Source organism: Alnus glutinosa, chromosome 11 (genome assembly GCF_958979055.1).
Source record: "Alnus glutinosa chromosome 11, dhAlnGlut1.1, whole genome shotgun sequence".
NCBI lineage: Eukaryota > Viridiplantae > Streptophyta > Magnoliopsida > Fagales > Betulaceae > Alnus > Alnus glutinosa.
The window spans coordinates 2,401,221-2,424,497 of NC_084896.1; the positions used below are offsets into that span (position 1 = coordinate 2,401,221).

The 23,277-nt window shown below is 33.9% G+C and overlaps 1 protein-coding gene across 3 annotated transcripts; it reads left to right on the top strand.

Annotated features, from left to right (window-relative positions):
- The first annotated feature begins 8,324 nt into the window (after positions 1–8,324).
- Positions 8,325–12,876, top strand: LOC133882422 (receptor-like serine/threonine-protein kinase SD1-8). Of its 3 annotated transcripts, XM_062321594.1 has the most exons (8): positions 8,325–8,417; positions 8,641–9,891; positions 9,999–10,100; positions 11,263–11,474; positions 11,578–11,788; positions 11,879–12,116; positions 12,215–12,362; positions 12,471–12,876. In XM_062321594.1, exons 1-8 carry the CDS (start codon positions 8,414–8,416, stop codon positions 12,777–12,779), a joined length of 2,475 nt encoding a protein of 824 aa, XP_062177578.1. In that variant the 5' UTR covers positions 8,325–8,413; the 3' UTR covers positions 12,780–12,876. The 3 variants fall into 3 exon arrangements, with proteins under 3 accessions (XP_062177578.1, XP_062177577.1, XP_062177579.1); XM_062321593.1 differs by lacking the exon at positions 8,325–8,417 and having other exon boundaries at positions 8,427–9,891; XM_062321595.1 differs by lacking the exons at positions 8,325–8,417; positions 11,263–11,474; positions 11,578–11,788 and having other exon boundaries at positions 8,427–9,891.
- The last annotated feature ends 10,401 nt before the right edge of the window (positions 12,877–23,277 follow it).

Below are 23,277 nucleotides of genomic sequence, written 5' to 3' on the forward strand. Positions count from 1 at the left end.
GGCTGTCATCTTATTGGGTCTATTTGTAAGGGGGAGGCATATATATATTGTCTCTAGGGTTGTTAGAAGGTAGCTATGAGAATATTGACTGCTGTGGCAGTGGAGGTTGGCTTCCTCGAATTAGCCTTTACTGTTATTTCCTCTTTCATCCCATCCCAATATTACCAGAAGTTTACTCTCTTACTAATTTGCCAGTTTTCCATTAAATTTACTAAAAAACCTTCTCCATATATTTGACCTGTTACAATTCCTCTCCCTCCACAACCCCCAACACCTTTTCCGAAACTGAAACCGAAACCATACCGCCATCGTTTTCGCCCAAGGTTTCGGGGCCATTGTCGATGAGTTCTTCGGAGGGGCTAATGCTGGCGGCTCTTTGTGATTGTTGCGTGTTTGTTTTAATTTCCTTTTTTGTTTACCCAACCATGGTTAATTTAACCCATAGCATGAAATTGAGGTAATTAAAGTTTTTCTTTTCGTTTTTTTTAGTGGGGAAATTATACTTATTCGATAAACACATCTTTATGCCTCCAAACGGTCATATTTGACACATAACCTCCTCCAATTTTCACTAATGCTTTGATTGTTTTGGCATAAAATGGTTTCTAAAAAATAATTTTAGTATTTTCAGATGTTTGGTGAGGATCAAAATAATAGTCAACCGAAAAATGATTTTTGTTTAATAAAAACTGCTAAGTAAATTTCGAAAAATAATTTACACTTTTTAAAATCGTAAATCATTTTTCACATACGACAGACACATTTAACCCCCTTTTAAACAATGCAGTCAATTTTTACGTTCAAACAGTCGATTACCATCGAAATTTGGCCTATGCCAGAATCCGACAACATGCTGTCACTATCACCAGAATCCCCCCAGGAATGGCGTGATTGGTTCAGATTATGGGCCATCAATTAAAGCGTTGGTGTCTCTAGCGCCGAAGAAAAAGTGATTGAAAATGAAGATCTAACACGTTCATATACTGACAAAATGCAGTCAGTAATGATTGTAAAAAAAATAAAAAGGTCTTTGAAGCTCAATCCTTTCCCTCCTCAGACTTTCTATCACACGTGTTATGGACTTATGTTTGGAATACAATTTTTTACTCCACTTTCTTGTCTTACACTTTTTCAAACATGAAATTAGAGAATCCCATCGAGCCATTTATTTCGGAAGTTTCACCAAATTTTAGAGGAAAATTAAAATTTGTTCTATACATAAGCTTTTTACTTTTTTTTTCTCAAGATAGGTTATGTCAGATAAACTCTCTTCAAATTTAGCTCAAAAATTTAATGAGCTATTTTTATTTTTATTTTGATTATTTTTTAGAATTTCTCTCCCATTAAACTTTACTTTTCATTTTTCATATCTTCTCATTTGTTAAGAGTGGTTGCTTAAAACTAATAAAAAATTAATATTTAGTTCAAATAGAGAAATCTTTTGAGAGTTTGGTATAGAAAGTTTGTTAAAAGTAGTAATTAAAATAACAAAAGTAAATTTTTTTAAATAAAATAAAGTTAAAGTTTGAAGAGTTTGTTGGGGATGTTCTTAAAGATTTTTTTTATTGGGGATTGTGTTGAAATTTTGTGAAAAATGTGAGGGTAGGTACAAACTTATATTTGTAAGAAAATAATATTTAATTGATATAAGGAAAGATAAGAGAAATTATTGTAGAATATATTTGGATATGAAAGCAAAAAGTAGTTTTGTTTTCAAAATTTTGAAGAATATTCTAACAGTTTGAAATCGTCATAATGTTGACTGCTATGCCAGTCAACATAGTAGCCTATGTGAAAAAGAACAAAGGGTGTTCAAACTTGATTGGTGTCGTGTAGTCATTCCCAAAAGCCGTGTAGTCATTCCGGGGCAATGGCGGAGCCACTAAGGAGATTGGGGGGCCTCCCCCAAGCCTCAAGGTTCTCCTAAAAAAAATCTAAAAAAAAAAAATAATAATAAATAAATTTTACCCTTAATTTTTTTTTTTTCTAATTTTGAGCCCCCAATTTTATTTTATTTTATTTTTTTGTCAATTTGGCCCCCCCAAGTTTGGGAGGCTGGCTCCGCCCCTGAATCCCAGGACTTTGTTGTTTTGTTTATTGAAGTGTATATATATATATATATTAAAAAAGTGTCAAATAGAGATAAATAATAAAGACAAAATTTAAATTCATAACTTTTATTCTAGTATCATTTTAAATTACTAATTATCTTAAAAATTTAAGGTAACAAAAATATGTGAATTTAAATATTTAATTAATATTTTAACAAATTTTATAATTAATTTACTAACGAAAAATATCAGTAGCATCTGAGTAATTTCTTAGAGGTCCAAAAGAGATGATCATGTTCAACACGACATCGTCTACATGTTAGTCTGAACGTTGAGCAAAGCGGACGGCATAATTGGTCTCTTCAGTCTTCACATTCACGAGCATAGCCCACACAAGTCTTTGATCCTTGGCATCTTTCGTGCCCATGAGTCAATGACAATAACGCGACAATGTGGAAACTATGAAATAAGCTGCTGCTTCGATTTAATTTCCAATAATCTTATCAATCCCAACCTTTTCACCTGGCAGCCATGTATCGGTGGGATGATCAAATCCGAAAATATCAGATTTTGAGATGGCTAGAATAGTTAGAGACAACAAAACATAGACAAACACACATTGAATTGTCGAAACTTAGTAACTATACAATTTGTTTCACATCTTATATCTGCAAAGAAAGCGCTGGGATATATCACAATTTTTACTATAATATTTTTACAAATTGACGTGACTGTTTATAATTAATAAAATAACTAAGAGTGTATGGTTGATAAATTAGTAAAGTCAAAATTTTTTGTATAATCATTTAACCAATTATAGATGCCACGTCAAGTTTATAAATGGCTTTTAGTAAAAACTATAGTACCCATAGCATAAATTTATTTGCAATTCTCAGCTGGGTAATGCTATATAGCAAACTAATATCTCACTTTTATTCTACAATGCTAATGTGATAGAGTGTAGTAGTCATTGAATTAGCCATTGTTGAAAAAAGATATCTAATAGCTACTACATTCTGCCACATCAGCATAATGAAATAAAAGTAGAATATTTGTGTGATATATAACACTACTATTCTCAGCGAAATTCATTGATCAAGCAAGCTACTAATAGTATTTTAATTTACTAAATTTTGGAATTTAATGGCTATATGTCTTCTGAATATGCTATGAATGGTTTGTACTCAGTAAAGTCTTATGTGTTTAGCTTTGGAGTATTGCTACTAGAGATTGTGAGTGGTAGGAAGAACACTGGCTTCTGTAACTGCGAATCACTCAGTCTTGTTAGATACGTATATATGTAGCTTTTATACTCTCCCAAATTCCTTATGTTTTACATTAATCTTATAAATTAAAATGTTATTAGTCTTTAATTAAATTTAGTCTGATTTGAAATGAAACTAGGCTTGGGAGTTGTAGAGAGATGATCGAAGTTTGGAGATGATGGAGCAAACAATAAGATATCCTTCTTCCACTTCTGTTTTGTTGAGATTCATTACCATTGACCTTCTTTGTGTCTAAGAAAGTCCGATTGATCGACCTACCATGCTTAGTGTAGTATTAATGATTAGCAATGAACATTCACCTCTACCTACACCCAAGTAACTTGCTTTCACGAGAGGTCAGAATGTGATGGACACAAATTCAACCATCAACGGTGTAGGAAACCTAACTATTTCAATAATGGAAGCTCGATGAATACTATATCATTTTCATACATTAAAGAAAAGTATTTTTTGTAGAACCAATGTTTTTATCTTACTTTTATGCATATTGAGATGCCACATACTAATTGGTGAATGTTATCTTAATTAATTCACTCATATTTTTCTTTTCATTTATAAGATTATAATTAACGTGTTTTGGAAGTTATTTTTTTTAATTTTGTTTTTGTTTTTTGTTTAAAAAATTGTTCTAATGTGACAATATTGTGAAAATTTATATTGAAATGTTTTATCTTTTGGAAGTGTTTGTTAATGCTTTTATTTTGAGAATAAAAAACAAAAGACAAAAAATAAAAAAAAATAAAAAATATTAACAACATTTCTAGGGCTCTAATACCCAAAATAAACTTAACTTAGGATTAAGTTTAATCCAATTAGTAATACATAGCTGCTAGAAATATAAGTGAAGGGGCTATGGTAATTAAATATTAAGTGCTCAATTGTTTCCACACTAAATACCACAGGGTTTCATCAAACCAAATTCGGGTTTCATTTTTTCCTTTTCAACATAAATAAACACTGCAAAGTATTCAAAATTGCTTTCATATTTTTGGGTCAAATTATTATTATTTTTTTTTAAAAAAAAAAATAAAATTACAAAAAGAAGCATTAACAATGGAGCCTAGAATCTAACTCCAACTCCAACCTCAACCTCAACTCCCAATATTGGTTTCTATTCCTGTCCTTCTAAGTAATCATGTGAAGCCCTCAGGTCTTACTTCATCGTGAAGCAGGGTGCTCTGTCTTTTTTTTTTTTTTTTTTTTTTGTGAAAAGTGAAGGTAAATGCCACTTCTTTATACTCTTATTAGACTTATTATGATATTTTCTCTATGTTGTAGTCTACTAAAGATTGAGTAAGGCAATAAAGAGGATTCATGTCATTTTCTTTCATAATTGATGTGGTTTTTAAAATTACTATTGCATGTATAATATATCACTTTTAAATTTCAGCATTTTTGACCTAGTTGATGGTTGTATTTACAGACGCTCTTTTTTAGGATTTCATGTTATATTAACGCCTCATTGGATTGTGAAACATCTCTGCAACTCGACGGATATAACTCTTAGTAGTAAACCATGTAAATGTCTATGTTTGTGATTATTTTGTTTGTTTGTTTATTTTTTCTTGTTTCTCACTAGTTTTGGGAAATAGGATTTGTTTCCTAACATGTTAATGGTAAAAAAAATTGGTTCCTGAAAATATCAAACATGCTTGGTTGAGCTAATAGTGATTCTTGTTATAAAAAAAAATAATGACGTGAGAACTACATAATTAATGAAATCAAAATAAATTATCTCATCAGGGTACAATATTATCCAAATGTACGTAGTGTGTAGATTACAAATTATGAACAATACTCTTAACATGGAATTTTGTAAGAGCAGAGAAGAAGGAGAAAAAACAAAGTGTAAAATCAAATTTGCTTCCAGTTTTTCTTTTATAAAATTATAGAAGAAATTTGTTACTACTGAAATGACAATTTTTAACAGTTAATATTATGATTGTTGAAAAAACAGTTAAATACCATTAAAAAATATGACTGTTAAAATGGTAGGAAAATGCACACGTAGGTAATAAGCTCGTGGCTCATGCGAGTGTACGACAATGAAAGCGTCAATGCGACGCGCATATGAACAGCTAGTGATAGCATGTGTACCCAAAGGCCAAAAGCTATGCTAGAATTTTGTAAGATAATTCCTTATAAAGTACAAATAAATCTTATAACTTTTCAATATGGTACAAAGTGTAAGACAAAAAATAAAAGGAAATTTGAAATTTTGAATTTGGAGAGAGTGACTTTAATTTTCATGAAATAATTTTCAATTATTCTTGTCATAAGAATCAGGCAAAAAAAAAAAAAAATAGAAATAACTTTTTTTTTTTCTAATTAAAAATGGAAATAACTTGTTTGAATAACTTGTTTCCTTCTTTCTTCAATAAAAAGTAAAAACAATTCAATTCTAATTCACTGTGTGAATTTTAATATTTAACTTTGTGAGATAAAATTTTAAAAAAATTAAATAAAATATAATTTGTTTTTGAAAAAAAAAAGTAAAAAAACAAATCAGAATTCTCTATCATTACCAAAAGAATAGTTTCTAAGTTTAACTCGGTAGTTGACTTGGAAATTGGATGCGGAAGTCTTGCAATCCAGGCTGTGATAATTGTTGGTTTCTGCTTTGTGAAATTCCTTGATACCACAGTCGAAAGGATTTTTCTACCCATCTTCTCCATTGACCCGCGTCACAAAGACTTCACTCCTGACTCTTCAAAACCTTTGAACATTCAAAAAATCTGAAGAAAATCTGCTCTTGATAATGACTAAAATCAAAACCAATTTTTAATGATTTAAGAAGGTAAACTAAACTTTTATAGACTAATGATTTAACAAAACCTAATTTTTAATGATAATGACTCCTGAAATTGCTGAGAAAATGAGGGAAAAGAAAGTAAACTAAACTTTTATAGACTAATGATTTAACAAATTGTGTTGTCTGTTAATGGGGGTGAGACCCACCAAAATAACACAATACAATGTAAATAGTTAACAGAAGAAGAAAAAGAAGATTAGAACTAGAAGATGAGGAAGATTTATGGAATATCAAATCTCTTTCAAGCTTTAGCGTGCGTTTAACATTGCGATTTTGTTGACAAAAAAGTGTGATTTTAAAATAAATTGTTTAAAATTGTGTTTTTAAAAAATTGTGTGCCTTTTCAATTCCCAAATAAGTGGGTGCCTTTCTGAGAACACACAATTTTAAAAGATAAACTATGACTTTTAAAAATTACATTTTCAAATTGTTAGTTTTAAATCTCATTTTTTTAAAATCGTCAACTCAAACGCATCCTTAGTACTTTATAATGTATTTCTTATGCTTTTGCATTTTTTGCTTGCAGAAGAAAAAGAAAAAGAAAAAGAAATGGAAGATAGTGAAAAAAAAGAAGAAAAAGAAAAAGAAGAGAGTGGGCAGGGGGAACAAAATGAAGCTTTGAAGAATAGTTATGAGTTATGAAAAAAGAAAAGAAAAAAAGAATAGTTATGAGTAGACTAAAACAGTATGAAAAGTGTCATAAATGTGTAAGAAGCCATTATATAATAATTGTTTTAATTAATTTTGATGGCTTGCTTAAGAACTTTTGAATTTGAGCTTAAAATATTTTATGGACTTTTTTATTATAAAAATTATTTTGTACTTAGTCTCCGCCACTGCTGAACTGATGTTCAAAATAGGTACATGACAAAAAAGAGGTAAGCGTTTTCCAAACGATCTGTTGGTCGGCAATGGGCCTTGTTTGATAAGCATGGTTACAGGACAGGATAGTGCTTGGCACTATTCACTGTACTTTTTTTCACTTTTTTACTTTTTTCAACAACAATTCACATCAAAACATTCCTACTTTTTTCACTTTTTATATCACATCAATAATTTTTTATTACTATTAAAATAAAAAAATTCACTACAATACAAAAATTTTTCACTTTTTTATATAAATTCTTTTTATTTTATATCACATCATTACTTTTTACTAATTTCAAAACTAACAACTCACTACCCTGTAATGTTATGTTCTTTGCCAAACAACCCCGTCCCACAAGAGAAGTACAATTTTTCTTCCCTGCGTTCCTTCTTGGGAAAGCTTCAAAGGTCCAAAAGGCAAGCCAATCAGAGAGACCATCTTGGTCCAAAATAGCTGCCCCCATTTTCTACGATTCTTATGGGTACACTCCTGGAACCCTCCCTCCTTTGTATTCTTTTCTTTCTTCTTGTTTGTTGCTCCTTCCCCTTCTTCCTGTATTGCTCAGCAAAAAGAAAAAAAAAAGTCCTAGTTTTCTGTAACTACTCACTGCAATACTGCAAATTATAGAGAGGGATGGGTAGCATGACGAGTAAGCCATGGCTTTTATTTGTTCTGATTCTAATCATTTCTTTAATAAGAGCACTAGTAGCAGTTATCCTATATTAGTTCACTTTCCTATATTTAGGAAAAATTTCATGAAAAACATCAAAAAACCTCCCACAGCAGATGCCCTATATTTAGATGAGGGGGTTGGGAATGAATAGTGATTCCCAATGTATACATGTCTACTATTCATTCCCTATATATTATTTTAATATAAAAGAAGTATAATTAATTGATATAGGGAAGAGAGAAAAAGTAGGAAATAAAGAAAAAGAATAAAATAAGAGTAAAAAAATAATATTTAATTGATATAGGGAAAGGTAAGAGAATCTATTGTGGGGTATTTTTTTATAAGGAAGCAAAAAGTAGTTTTGTTCTCTAAACATAGGAAAATGGTTGGGAATCTGCTGCTAGTGCTCTAAAATTTTTTTATTAAAGTGGGGGTCTTAATATAATTTAAATAAATTGAGGGTTTTAAAAATAAGAAAATCTTATCCTGCCACATGTCACTACCAGATTAACTAGGAGAAAATTACTCCATCTTCTCTCAAACATTCACAATAAGACAAGTGTCTCACTCATCTTCTCTCTCATCATTTAACAAGAGACTGTTGTATAACGTGACTAATACAACACCGACAAGGAAATCCTTTGAATGCGGACCACAACTTGTTGACTTCATGGCACCCAACTGTAACAAAGCCAATCAGAGAGCCCATTTTCTACAATTCTTATGGGTACACTCCTGGAACAACCCTCCTTTATATTCTTTTCTTTCTTCTTGTTTGTTGCTCCTTCCCCTTCTTCCTGTATTGCTCAGGAAAAAAAAAAAAAAAAAGGTACAAGTTTTCTGTAACTACTCACTGCGACATTAATGCAAGTTACAGAGAGGGATGGGTAGCATGACGAGTAAGCCATGGCTCTTATTTGTTCTGCTTCTAATCCTCTCTTATTGCACAGCATGCTTCTCCGTAGCTGGTGATACCCTTTCGGCAGGTCTGTCTCTTTCAAGGAACGACACCTTATTATCTAATGGTAGCAAGTTTGAGCTCGGTTTCTTCTCACCAGGCAGCTCATCAAAAATCTACCTGGGCATATGGTATAAAAATTTTGATGAGAAGAACCCTGTTTGGGTAGCAAATAGAGAAAACCCCTTGTCTGACCGATCTTCCTTAAGACTTAACCTCTCAGAAGATGGCAATCTACTCCTATTTGGGAATTCCTCCAACATCCCATTTTGGTCGACAAATTTGGCATTTCGCGGGTCAAATTTAACTGAAGCAGTACTTCGTGATGATGGGAATTTTGTTTTGAGAGATAGGTCGAACCCGTCTACTATATTTTGGGGAAGTTTCGACCATCTAACCGATACATGGCTGCCAGGTTCAAACCTTGGGATTGATAAGGTTACTGGAAAACCACAGCATCTCATTTCATGGAAAAATAAAGAAGATCCAGCACCTGGTGTGTTCTCGATGGTGTTAGACCCAAATGGAAGCAATCAGTTAGTCTTAGAGTGGAACAAATCCCAGATCTATTTGAGTTCTGGAGTTTGGGATGAAAAAATTCACACCTTTGCCCTTGCTCCTGAGTTGACAATGTTGAAACACGTCTTCAACTACACTTTTGTGTCAAATGGAAATGAAAGATATTTTACTTATTATCTTAAAGATCCTTCTTACCGTGCTAAATTTTTGATGAACTCTACAGGAAATATCCAGCTATTGGCGTGGCTGTCTGGCCCTTTGGAATGGAAATTATTTTGGTCTCAACCGACGGGCCAATCTAATAACTATGGTTTCTGTGGTGCATTTGGCGTGTATCGTGATAATATCTCGAGCCCCTGTGAATGTCTAAAAGGTTTTGAACCATTTTCGAAGAACGACACCATTCTAAATGATTGGACAGGTGGCTGTGTGAGGAAATCCCCTTTGCAATGTGAAAACAATACGTATGCTAATGGCAAAAAGGATTGGTTCGTGAAGATGCCATTCCTGAAATTGCCCGTTAATTCGAAAGCATATTCGGCAGCGAGTGATAGGGATTGTGAAGTGGCTTGCATGAATAAATGTTCTTGCACAGCTTATGCTTATAATAGCAGCGGGTACTGTGTGATATGGGAAGGAGCTCTTTTGAACTTACAGCAATTCTCAGATGGTGGGGAGACTATGTATCTCAGACTTGCTGCAGATGAGCATCAAAGTACCAAAGGTGAAAAATCTACACAAATTTATGTCATCTTTCGTTATGAACGTACTAATACTTCATTCTCTGTTATATATGGTTGAGCTAATAGTGATTCTTGTCATCATAATCAGGCAAAAAATGGAAAGTATGGGTAGCTGTGCTAGTTCCAACAACAGGGCTTATCTTATGTCTCTTCATTTGTTTTTCAACCAAAGGAAAGCTCAAACCCGTAGGTAAGTGTAAACGACGTTCTAATTACCTCACATAGAAATCACTTTCCCCAAAAAATTACAAGGAAGTCTACTTTAATCTAAGACAATAAAATTGTGACACGTCCTTGTTCTTAGGAACGTCACTTAATTAACACACTTTTCTAATGGCCCGACAATGAAAGCTAGCTGCTAGCATCATTAGTTGGTGAAGATAGTATTTCAGGCTCCTGTTTGTGGGGGTCTTCCAACAAATTTCATTGTGTCTCTGTGAAAGAGTTTAATTAATTTGCAGTAATTTGGTCATTTCACTGGAATAGGAATGAATTGCTATATGAGAAATGCTAGGGTACTAACACTTTTACAAAGGAATCTTTACAAACTGACATATCATTTGGCATAAGACGAAAATGCCCTTTCAAATCCACAAAAAGCTACACCAAAGAAAAATGCCCATCCAGATCTCTTTCCACTTTTATATATAGGAAACTTATATAAAGAAAGGAGTTTATAATTGAATAAAATATTTTTAAAAAAAAAATCTATCTTTCTTAGTATTTAATTTTTTTCCCATTTTATTTTGAACGTTGGACTTGTGTAGCATAATTTCTATATTTTAACGTTTGGAATAAATTATACATTATTAGCATTGATTTTTTTTTTTTTGAAATGATTAGCATCGAGTGTTAAAGCTGCTCAATGCTCATTACAAGGCCTAAAAAGTCTTTATCCACAACGTAATTAAATATTATTGTTATTTTCATTCTCTCCACTATTCCCAACAAATTGAATAGAATGTTTTAACTTGGATAATTGGTTTTATTTAAGAATGTCTTTAATATTATTTGATTATCTCATTTAATACTATCAATTGTTTAAGACTTATTTCAAGAATGGAATGTTGGAGAATTAAGTTTTTAGGAAAATTTAATGATATTAATGCCTTTTTAATTACTTATTACTATAATTAGGGGCCTTGATTAAATAATATTGATTATAATTAAGGCTTTAAATATATGTGTGTGTGTGTGTGTATATATATATAAAAATCTTTATCAACATTCATTAATTGGGGGCATTAGGCGACCGTATAATTTGTTATAGGGTAAAGTTGGCCCTATTTGGTGAACCTAATGATGTCACCTCATTGGATTTCCATGTATAGTGACTAATTCTTATCAAACAGGAGAGAAGACTTCAAGCAATAATCTACTATTATTTGATTTCAATACGGAGCTTAACGCAATCAATGAAGAAATGAATACCAACAATAATATGAAGAAAAAAGAGAAGGATTTTGAGTTACCACTTTTCAGTTATGAGAGCGTATCAGCTGCATCTAATAATTTTTCAGCTGTAAATAAGCTTGGGGAAGGAGGTTATGGACCTGTTTACAAGGTACATAAAATTTTTCTGATGAATGTGATTTGAATACTATCAACAAAACCGACATTAGTGGTAAATCTTTATTAAAGTTTAAAGAGCTTATGATTCTTCATAGGGGAAATTACTCAGAGGGCAGGAAGTTGCAGTGAAGATGCTTTCAAAAAGATCTGGACAGGGAAATGAGGAGTTTAGAAATGAGATAATACTAATTGCAAAACTTCAGCATAGAAATCTTGTCAGAATCTTAGGTTGTTGTATCGAGAGAGATGAAAAAATATTAATATATGAATACATGCCCAATCAAAGTTTGGACGTCTACCTTTTTGGTGAGTGCATGTTTATGTACATGTGTTTTTATTTTAATCTCAAATGTTTCTAGGTTCTTAAGGACTAATTTCCTTGTACTATTTAAACAGACCCAATCAAGAACAAGATGCTAACTTGGGAGACACGTGTACACATTATTGGAGGGATCGCTCAAGGGCTTCTTTATCTTCATCAATATTCAAGGTTACGAATCATACATAGAGATTTAAAACCGAGTAACATTCTCTTGGACAATGAAATGAATCCAAAAATATCAGATTTTGGCATGGCTCGAATAGTTGGAGGTAATGAAACAAAAGCAAACACAAACCGAATTGTTGGAACTTAGTAAGTATGCAACTTGTTTACATATGATATTTACAATTGCCAGTTAAATTCTTTTAGCAAGTTACTAAAAAAATAGTGTACTAAATTTTGGAATCCAGTGGATACATGTCTCCGGAATATGCTATAGGTGGTTTATACTCGATAAAGTCTGATGTGTTTAGCTTTGGAGTACTGCTCCTAGAGATTATAAGTGGCAAGAAGAATACTAGCTTCTATAACACTAGTTCACTCAATCTTCTTAGATATGTGAGTATCTTTTATATCCTCTCAATTTCTTTATGTTTTACCTTAGTCTAATAAATTGAAATGCTCTTAGTTTTCAGTAAAACTTACATTTATTTGAAATGATACTAGGCTTGGGAGTTGTGGGTAGATGATCGGAGTTTGGAGTTGATAAATCCAACAATTGGGTATCCTTCTGCTAGTTCTCTTCCGTTGAGATTCATTAACATTGGCCTTCTTTGTGTCGAAGAAAACCCGACTGATCGACCTACCATGCTTGATGTAGTCTCAATGATTAGCGATGAACATGCACCTCTACCTAAACCCAAGCAACCAGCATTTACCAAAGGTCAGAACATGATGGACACAAATCCAACAGATGACAGTGCAGGAAATTGCTCAAATAATAGCGTAACTATTTCAACACTGGAAGCCCGATGAAATGTCTACTATATCAAAGAAAAGAAATGTTGTAGAACCAATCCTTTTGTTTGATTTGTATGCACGATTTTATATATGCTACATGCATGTCACTAAATGTTGTCTTGGTTCACTCATATCTTAGAACCAATCTTTAAGCTTTTGAACCATATCTCTTATAAATTATGCGATATACAAGACTGCAATGATGTGAATTTCTACAAAAAGTATATTCACAGCAATATCATATATGTAAATTTCTACTATATCGACGATAAATGTTTTCCAATAATTACACAACTATTAATTAAAACTCTAACTAAACACCCAATTAAAATACCACATGGCACAATCCAATAATTCCAGCAAATTGGTCCTCATAAATTCAATCAATTTTCCAAAATATACCATTATAAACATTAAACATAAATATATATATATATATATATATATATATATATATATATGAAAGAAATGGCTAGTGTTCACCTTGAAAGAGGCCAACTTATCATATATGTTAAACATAACTTCTTGCTTTCTGGTCTGAAAGCAGGACGAACAATTTTGTTAGCTAAAGAACACAAACTAATCCTACCTGTCTCTACACAACCTTATTTTTGTCAGAAAATTTTCTACTTACATTCCAATTTTTCGGCACTTAATTTCTTATTAACCAAACAGAACTCAGAGAATTTTTGCAATAGTCCAAAGTACTTTGTCCCATTAGAGGCAAAAAGCGTACAAAAGTTTATGAGCGGGTTTCAACCAATTGTAGATATAGATAGATTATAAAGTTACGTCTTGATCTTTTCTAGAGCTCCATTATTTTTTACCAAGCTCCAAATCTCTTATCTAAACAGAGCCAAATGTGTTGGGTATGTTTGACAAACATTTGTGATTGTGAAATTTCTGTAGTAAAAAGTGATTGATGTGATTTAAAGTATATAAAAGTATGGAATTGTTTTATAGAAAAGTGAAAAAGTTATTTGAATAGTAATAAAAAATTATTGATATGATATAAAAAGTGAAAAAAATATAGAATGTTTTGGATTTGACTTTTTTGGGAGAAGTTAAAAAAATAGAGAGAGAGTTGGAAATGTTTGCCAAAAATAGAGAGGGAGTTGCACTGAAAACCCAAGCAATAAAAATTCAAAATATACCTAAACTTCAATTCGTTTCTTTTCTAACGTAGTAAGAAGCGATAAACGTGAAAAAGAAACTTTGTTCTCAATGCACAAAATCAACACACACGTTGATAGAGAAAATTGATAATAATATTAATAAGAAAAACTATTTATTCCAATACAACTGTTCTAAACTTAGAACTCGTTTGGTTCGTGGATTAGACTCATGTAAATGAATAGTTATTCCTATGGATTAGCTATTCATTTGTTTGGTTGTATATTATTTAAGGGTATAGCTATTCCCTTACGAAGAAAAATAGGTATTCCACTCAAAAAGGAGAGGAATACCTATTCCTTTCATGCAGGAATAAATAAAATTCGTCTTTTGCCCAAAAGCCCCAACCCTCTCAACACCCAAGTCTCCTATCCCTCTTTCTCTCTGTTTCTCAACCCAGTATCTCTCTTTATCTCTGCAATTATATTCTCATCTCCCTTTGTTCCTCAACCCAGCTTAATTTGTTGTGGGTCACATTTTGGTTTATGTTTTTTTTTTTTTTTTTTTTTTTTTTTTTTTTTGTGATATAGCCTACGGAATGTGCTTAGACGTAGCAAAACGAGTACCTCTTGATATCAAGGGGGACTCCAATTACCTTGCGAAGGGGCAGACCCGGGAATGCATTCCTTTCACCTTGGAATTTTTGGTGGAGACAAGCAAAGTGCGAAGCCGTTGCTTGTTGGGTTGGGAAAAACTTTGTAAGCCAAAAAATAGGAAGGCGTGGGAAAAACTTTGTAAGTCAAAAAAAACTTAGTAAGCAAAGAATGCATGTTTGCTAATAAAAAAGAATAAAATAAAAAGGGTTTTGCAGATGATCTATTTTTATTATTATTTTTTTAACGATGGTGATATGATGATTATGTGTGTGTGTGTGTGTGTGTGTGTGTGCGTGTTTTTTTTTTTTTTTAAACTTTTATAAATCATTTTGTAGCATAATTGTATATGAAAAAAAAAGGCACGAACTCGGAAAAATTTAAAAAGAAAAAAGAAAAAAGAAGTCATAGTATGACTATTTATTTTTCTAAAATAAAGAAAAAAATGACCATAAGAATGTAAATTATATTTGTATAATAAGGGTGTTTTAGGAAATTTGATTATAATATGATTTCATTCACCAGTGTATTGCAGTGTACTAAACAAAGGAATCCATATGTAATGTTCTATTCCACCGTTACAACCAAACAAAAGAATAGGAATAGTTATTCCATTCCACCTTCTTCTAATCCTAGGAATACCTATATATTCATTTTCCAAATGGAATAGCCATTCCACGAACCAAACAAGGCCTTATAGTAAAACCCTAAGGCTACGAAAGGTAATAAGATCCTCCTAAGAATGGAAATAAAACAAAGAAGCAAAATATGGAAATACTTGGTGTCAAAGGATATTCTAAATTTATGGAAATACTTGGTGCGAAAGGAAAGCCATATTAGGAAAAATATAATAACTAAAGTAATACTTGACAACAAAGGAAATCTAAACATTGGAATCTTCTAAAAGGGGAATCATAAAATTTAGGACAAGTTAATATGCATAATATCTTCCAAATCACAATCTGTCAATAGTTTACTCTTTAATTTCTTGGTCATTAAACATGTTGGCAATTAACACATTAGAAAATAATTTGGCTGTATTTTGAGTCTATCGGAGGCCATTGGCACTTTGGGTCCATTGGGGTCCGATGATTACTTGGGCCCAATGGACTGTCCTACATCAGTCTCCTCCACTTCAGAAAAACTCCTCTTCGAGTTATTATCCCCATATAAAAGGTCATCTAGATGGTATTTGAACATGTCAGCTACATTGAAGGTGTTCGAAATTAACATGTCGTTGGGGAGTTCCACAACATAGGCATTGTCATTTATCTTCCCTGTGATTCGAAATGGTCCATACTTGCGACTCTTCAATTTGCCATAGGTTCAAGTGGGGAAACGGTTCTTGCGCAAATGTGCCATGACTAAATCGTCTTCTTGGAAAGTCTTTACTCGCTGCTTTTTATCTGCCACTGCCTTGTACTTATCATTTGCTTGTCTAAATTTAGGCGTACATCTTCCTTTATTTCTTGCACTCGTTTTGCCATATTCTCAGCTGCTAAGCTTAAACCTAGGAGCTTCAGGAGCGGAACCAAGTGCAAAACATACTTAGGAGGTTTGGTGTAGACAACCTCAAATGGTGATTTGCCCGTAGACTTGTTGCTCATACTATTGAATGCAAACTCCACCTAAGGAAGATTAAGATCCCACTATTTGACTTGTCTCTTGAGACGCATATGAGCATGTTATCGAGGGTCCGGTTGGTCACCTTTGTCTGACCGTTGGTTTACGGGTGGCATGTGTTGTTGTACTTCAGTGACGTGTCAAACCTCTGCCACAAGGTTATCCAGAAGTGACTGAGGATCTTGATGTCTCGGTCCAACGTGATGGACTTTGGTACACCATGCAGTCGGACAACTTCTCTAAAGAAGATATAGGCTATGTGAGATGCATCAGAGGTCTTCATGCAATGGATGAAGTGTGCAATTTTGGAAAATCTGTCAATTACTACTAAAACAGAGTCCATACCTCGTTGGGTCCTCAGCATACAAATCCTTTAAGTGTTCAAAGCTTATGATCTCGGACTGTAATGTCATGAATAAAGCTGCACGTCTGCTCAAAGCGTCTGCCACTTTGTTCTGTTGCCCTAACTTGTGCTTGAGCACAAAGGTAAACTTTTGCGTGAAAGCTATCCATCGAGCATGCATTTGGTTCAAGTTTCTTTGGATATTGACAAATTTCAAAGCTTATGGTCTTTATACAGAACAAACTCCCGTTGGATCAAATAATGTTCCCAATGCTTCAAACCCCAAATAACAACATAGAATTCCAGCTCATAAGTAGTCCACTTCTGCCGAGCTTCATTCAGTTTCTCACTGAAGAACTCAACGGGCCACTCTTCTTGTGACAACACAGACCATATTCCCATGATTGACACCTCACAATCCATCTGACCACTCAAAAAATTTGGGTAGTCTGATCCCCTTTAATTATCCACAATTTCAACTATGGCGAGCAGGCCACCCCATCTACAATTTTGAGGGTGATCGACCATCTTCAAAATAGTTTTAAGGGTAGTCGATCAACCCCATCAACTATTTTGGAGTGATCAATCACCTATAAAATTATTTAGAAGTGGTCAGCCGCTCCATAGATAGTTACTTCCACACTAGATAATGAAAGCAAAAGCCCAATAAACAAGAGCTTCTAGCCTTGTAGAAGAGGTTTGGACACTGGAGATTGAAGAGAATGGCCATGTCATGGGCCATCTCAACTTTATATGTATGCTTGTCACATTGTATATGTGGCAAGATGCATTCAAAGGTTATTGGGGTAAACCTTTTCCCCCATGAACTATCAATCATTGTCAATATACTTGTGACGACCTTTTTTTTTTATATATACAAAACGTAAAACGAGTCATTGCAGTGGCACAACTAGGTGTTGCTTAGCCAACATAGGCACATGCCCATAACATGCACCTGATATACAGAGTTACATTTACAGCGGAATAAATCATTATACCATTAATCAAGCAGAAAAGCATAACTATAAACAACCTGTTATCTAAACAAATGTGAGCCATAACACAAATCTATCTGTTTAAAGTTTAACTACATATAACTATTACAAAAGAATGGCTTATACAAAATAATATGTGACACATACGTCACAAGCCATATACAAAAGCACCCAAAAATAAGGACACCATAGTCCTACCCCACTACGACTGTCGCTACAAGCTTCAATCGTAGTAACCCAAATAGTGTGCTACCGGATCATCGTCCACCTCAGGAATACCTGCAATCACAGGAATATCATCTACACGGTTGTAGTGGTATCCACATCCGCATAGGTGAAATGATGAGTTTTCACCGCCTTAGCATGAAACACACTTAGACCTCAGTGGTATAAGACTAACTGAGCTTTCGCAAAGAACCAACCTTTATTTTATTCTTAGTCGTGCGAGCACTATATTAGCCACAATTTACCAATAGCTAATGCAGCAAACACCGACTATTCAGAAATCAATTAAAACATACCAAATAGCTGAGAAAATATGTAGAAGTTCCAGTCATCCTTCCTTGGAAGTTTCCACATACAGACCCCTCTATAATAATACTTTTCATTTGTCATTCAGACATATGTGCACACGATCACTCCATCACAGATATCACGTATACACATAAGTCTTAAGCAAGAAACATGGCATCTTACTCTTCCATACTAGGATAACATCCTTCAACAAAACACTCGCAACATCATCTCTAATCGTATTTCAGCTTTGCGCCTTGAACGTCAGTAGATCATGAGAGCATTAGAGTTAAACTCAATCATGCTAACATGTCTTTCCTGAAGAAAAAGAACAGCCAACCTTCTTACTCATAGACATGTCATTACTCGCACCTGGGTAGTCATGTATCCATGTACTTTCAAGTTCAATGTATGACCTTAACACATGCGACCATCAGATAGAAATATATATAAGGTCTTTTCCATGAAGACTCTTATGCATACTAATACGTCTAGCAAAACTACTCATAGCATAAAAACATCACTCATAAAACAATGTTATATATGATATGCATGAATTGGGGCTAATAATGCTGCTGATACTGATATGCTGCTGATACTGTTATACTGCTGATACTGTTATACTGCTGATACTGTTTGCTGCTGATACTGTTATGCTGTTGATACTGATATGTTTCTGTTATACTGATACTGCTGGTATGTATGCTCTATACTACATGCTCAATGTTCTGTGCTTGACCAGTATATATTTCACTACTGTATCATGCTGAAATCATGCAGTTGCTAAATCACGTTCTCTTAAAACTAAACAAATCCAACATTTTATCGATCACTTTGAAAACATTCAAAACATAGTTTCTTTGTAAAAGTTAAACAGTTTCAACATAACATGTTTTTTAAATTCAAACTTAGCTTCTTAAAATATAAACAATTTCAACATGACATGTTCTGAACAGTTAGCATAATTTAAATCCCAACCGCAGAACATTTCTTAAACATCATCGATATAATTTAAACATAATTGAAACTAATCAACTATCTCAAAACATACATTTCATCATATGGTTGGTTCGGTTTCATAAACAATATATATATTTTTATCAATCCATTACATATAAAAATATATATTTTCTCAGTGAATGGAATACCCACTACTAAAAAAACGCATTTTCTGGACGGTTTTAAACCGTCCAGAAATTGGAAAAAACCGTCTGGAAAAGGGTCCAGACGGTTTTTTCTGGGCGGTTTAAAACCGTCCATGAAAATGCATCGGCATTTAAAATTGCGGACGGTTTTACTAAAACCGTCCGCAATTACGGACGGTTTTTTACGAACCGTCCATAAGCTACTGCGGACGATTTGGACAAAACCGTCTGTAAATAATTACAGACCAGAATAATTCTGGACGGTTTGGGCCAAACTGTCCAGAATTTTTTTTTTTAATGTTTTTCTCATACATATATTTCAATGCTGAAAAAAAATCCCTAATACAACAAAATAACAAATCCATTTCCAAAATCCTAAATTCATATCCAAAGTCAATACAGATTCAAATCCAAAAATATTTGGAAATTAGAACTATTCAGAACAACAGTCAAAATAAATACATACTTAAAATGAAAAAAACATAAAACCTAAATTCCATACATCAATAATTATAATCATCAATGTATGCAAGCCGACCCAAAGGAAAATTCGGTATACGATCTTGTGTGCATCGCTTGCTTCAACCATCTTCTTCGTTTATGCTTTTATGTGTTCGCTGCAATAAGTATACAAATCCCAAATTGTTAGCTAGGTAAGAATCATCTTTATGAAGCTAACATTAACATGTTACAAGGTGAAAATGTTACACAAGTAATGATTATAATATAACTGTCTAGATTAACATTCATCCTCAACCATAAATTACCATAACGGCATAACCATAATACAACTTATAATATGAAACTAATTAGAAAACAATTTTTGCAATCAGATACAAGTTTCTAGATAAAAAAAAAATTCCCAGGAAATAAAAGGAAAAACCAAAAATACAAAGAGCAAGACTTCCTACAACCACCCCAAACTAACAAATACAATACCAATGAAATGCATTAATTGATTGTCTTATAGGGACTTCAACCCTTGTTTCCTTCATCATGGAAGGCTAATAAGTTGCTAACTATCGAGTCAAAAAGTAATAATCCCATGTATCACTACTCACAAACAGAAGATCAAGATCTCCTTCACAGCTTCTGTGAAAAAAAAATATATATATTCTTTTTCTTATTTGGGTTTCACTCACCATTTTTTTTTTTTATAATTATTATTTGTTTCACTCACGTGGTCTCGATTTTAATAGACCTAAAATAAGAAAGTTTACTTGAAATTTGTAACTTTTACTTTGTTAGAACAATTTTCAGTCTAGTAAATTTTAAAAATTAACACTTCATACATTTCTATTTACTTTTGAGAGATTTTTTGTCATATCATACTAGGCAACCACAACGATGAAAAATGACTCATGACCATAAATAGTTTAAAAATAAACCAAGTCCAATAAATTTGAAAGTAACACAAGATAAATCAAGTTCAGCTCACCTTCTTGGTTGTTTCCCATTGATGATTGTTTTTATGCCATAATCATTGCTACCATACGTTTGACGGCTGCCAGCTCTTCTTGTTGCGCTTCATACTTGTTGTTTTGCTCTTGCAGTTTGATGTTTGTCGCTTCGTACAAATTCTTCAAACGTTCCATCTCAGCAGCCATCTCTAGTTCTTTGGGAGTAGGCGCACTAGAGATCAATTCTTGTCCGGAGGTACTGTAAGAGCTTGATTTCCCGGGAGTTGGCCCTAGCCCCAAGCCATGCACACGACCGGAATGTTCTCGTCCTAGCACTTGTGCACATGCATCATTATGCGACCAATGGATTGACCCCTGTGAACACACTCGTTGCAGAGGCGACTGATTCTCGATAATCTCTCTCATCTTCGCCTGCACATAATGTCCAAGGGTGAAAACGTCCGTAATATAACTAATTTAAATTACGTATTTACCACTTACGATAGCTTCCCCAGCCGCTGCATTCACAGGGTTTCCATCTTTCTTGGTATGCGAGACAATGAACATATCATCTCGGTTCGGTGTTTCTCCCATGTCTTCCTCCTGCATTATCATTAACATTATCAGTTACAAGCTTATTATCTTAATACAATACGTACATGCCGTAAACGTTTATCTACTATACGTACCATTTCTCGTGCAACTTGTGCGATACTCTTCGATCCCAAAGTGTGAAGAAATACATTTTGGGCACGGCTTGTCTTGGCCTTCAACGCTCTCTCCTACAAATTGGGTAATGTTAATATGTAGCATATTTCTTCAACAAATTTAATAAACAAATAAATAAATAAATGTATATACCATATCAGCCGAAGACAACCACGTATCAACTTGCATTTCAAAGTCTTCAGAATCGAAGACTGCCACTGCCGAAGCCCTACTGATCACAGACTCTAAGGTATCACCCTGTTTCAAATTTAGACCGCGCTTGATCTCGTATCTGTATTGCCTTCTTTTCTTTGCTAGGTCCTTCAATGTTTATTCCTTAATGTGATCAACTAGGTGAACAGGCTCAAAATGAAATTTTTTCTACACCAAAAATGAAATCAATGCAAGTTAATTAAAAGTGTAGGACTACAAAACTATAAATAAGTGATAGACATGAAAATAAATAGTTTCATACCGTTAGGGTGCGCCACATATCTTCCTTCCCTTCCAATGGTAATTTCCTCCAGTTACCATGCAATTGTACAAATCGACCATTTCTTATGATCTTCCCACAAATCCTTCTAAATTTCTCGACCCCCGGGGCCGGTTGGTTGGTACAACGTGTTGAATTCGATCACCACCTTTTCTCCAACAGGTATGTGCCCTATGTCCTTAGGACTACCAACAGTCCTAACATTCTTCTACCCTGCTCATCTGCAAACCACTAAAAAAATTTATGTCACACTTGATTATCACTAAATTGGTAGAATATTATCAAAGTAATTGATTATCATCAAATATAAAATTAATTCATACCTATTGTGTAAACTTTCCCACCCCGTAACATACGTGGCACCCAAGTAGTACCATTATGATGTGAAGTATCAGGTCCTGATTGTACTGATGATCCAAACTCCATCTTAGGTGCTATACATTGTTTGGAATTTACCGGCCCTTGTGTCTCGTCAGGGTCCTGTGTCATATCGTCTGACCCTACAACCGGTTGGTCATCAAGTGCATGCTGAAAATGTACGTCCCCTTGTGTCTCGTCAGGGTCCTGTGTCATTTCGTCTGACCCTACAATCGGTTGCTCATGTTGTACATGCTGAGAATCTAGGTTCCCTTGTGTCTCGTTAGGGTCCTGTGTCGTATCATCTGATCTTACAATCGATGGCCCCTCTGATGTGCGGTCCATAGGCGTCCAAAAATCATTTCTCGATTGCGGCTTCCATTTTTTAGGGGCCATGTCTATCTGCAAACACATTAAAATGAGTCACATTTAATACAATATAAAATATACAATATGCAGCATGCAAAAACGACATGCTTAAAAAATGAAATTGAGACAACTATAAGTAAGTCCTTCTGGACACACCATATATTTGGATTCTATTTAATAGTTTAACCATATTCATACATACAATTATTATGTTGCTTCGGTGGCCGGTACATTAGTACGTGCACAATCAAAGTCATCAAAACCAACGTCCCTCGTCACGTTGACGTTGAAAGGCTCATGCTCATGATAACTATCAGCCTCAGCCCCGTCATCACTTTCACCACTGCCAACATCGTACACATTTCTTGGTTTTGTCCTTACAGCAACAGCCCAATTTGGATTTTTGGGATCCTCGACATAATACACTTGCGATACTTGATTAGGTAGTACGAACGGATCATCAGTGATTCGCGCACCCGTGTGTATTAGGTTCTTGAAATTTACCAGATCGAATCCATATTCGTCCTTTTTGTATCCCTTATTCGTGAATGTTGGCCCAATCGCACTTGAAAAGGACATACCGCGTCAAGTCGTAGTATGTAACCTTGATTATTTGAGTTAGCCTACCGTAGTAGGTGGGACCATCTTCAGTGGTGACACACAATCCACTGTTTTGACTTTTTTTCTCTTCGTCGACATCCAGGGTGTGGTACAACACGCCGTTAACCACATACCGCTTACATTCGACAGCATCGAACATTGGGCCTTTGGCATGACTAACAAGTTTCTCTCCTAATGTCA

What these genes read in the sequence shown, in the direction of transcription:
- LOC133882422 (XM_062321593.1), top strand. Translation starts at nt 8,574, where the DNA reads ATGGGTAGCATGACGAGTAAGCCATGGCTCTTATTTGTTCTGCTTCTA. An exon ending in GTTATGGACCTGTTTACAAG is followed by an intron (nt 11,475 to 11,577) that starts GTACATAAAATT and finishes GATTCTTCATAG; the next exon opens with GGGAAATTACTCAGAGGGCA. An exon ending in AACCGAATTGTTGGAACTTA is followed by an intron (nt 12,117 to 12,214) that starts GTAAGTATGCAA and finishes TTTGGAATCCAG; the next exon opens with TGGATACATGTCTCCGGAAT.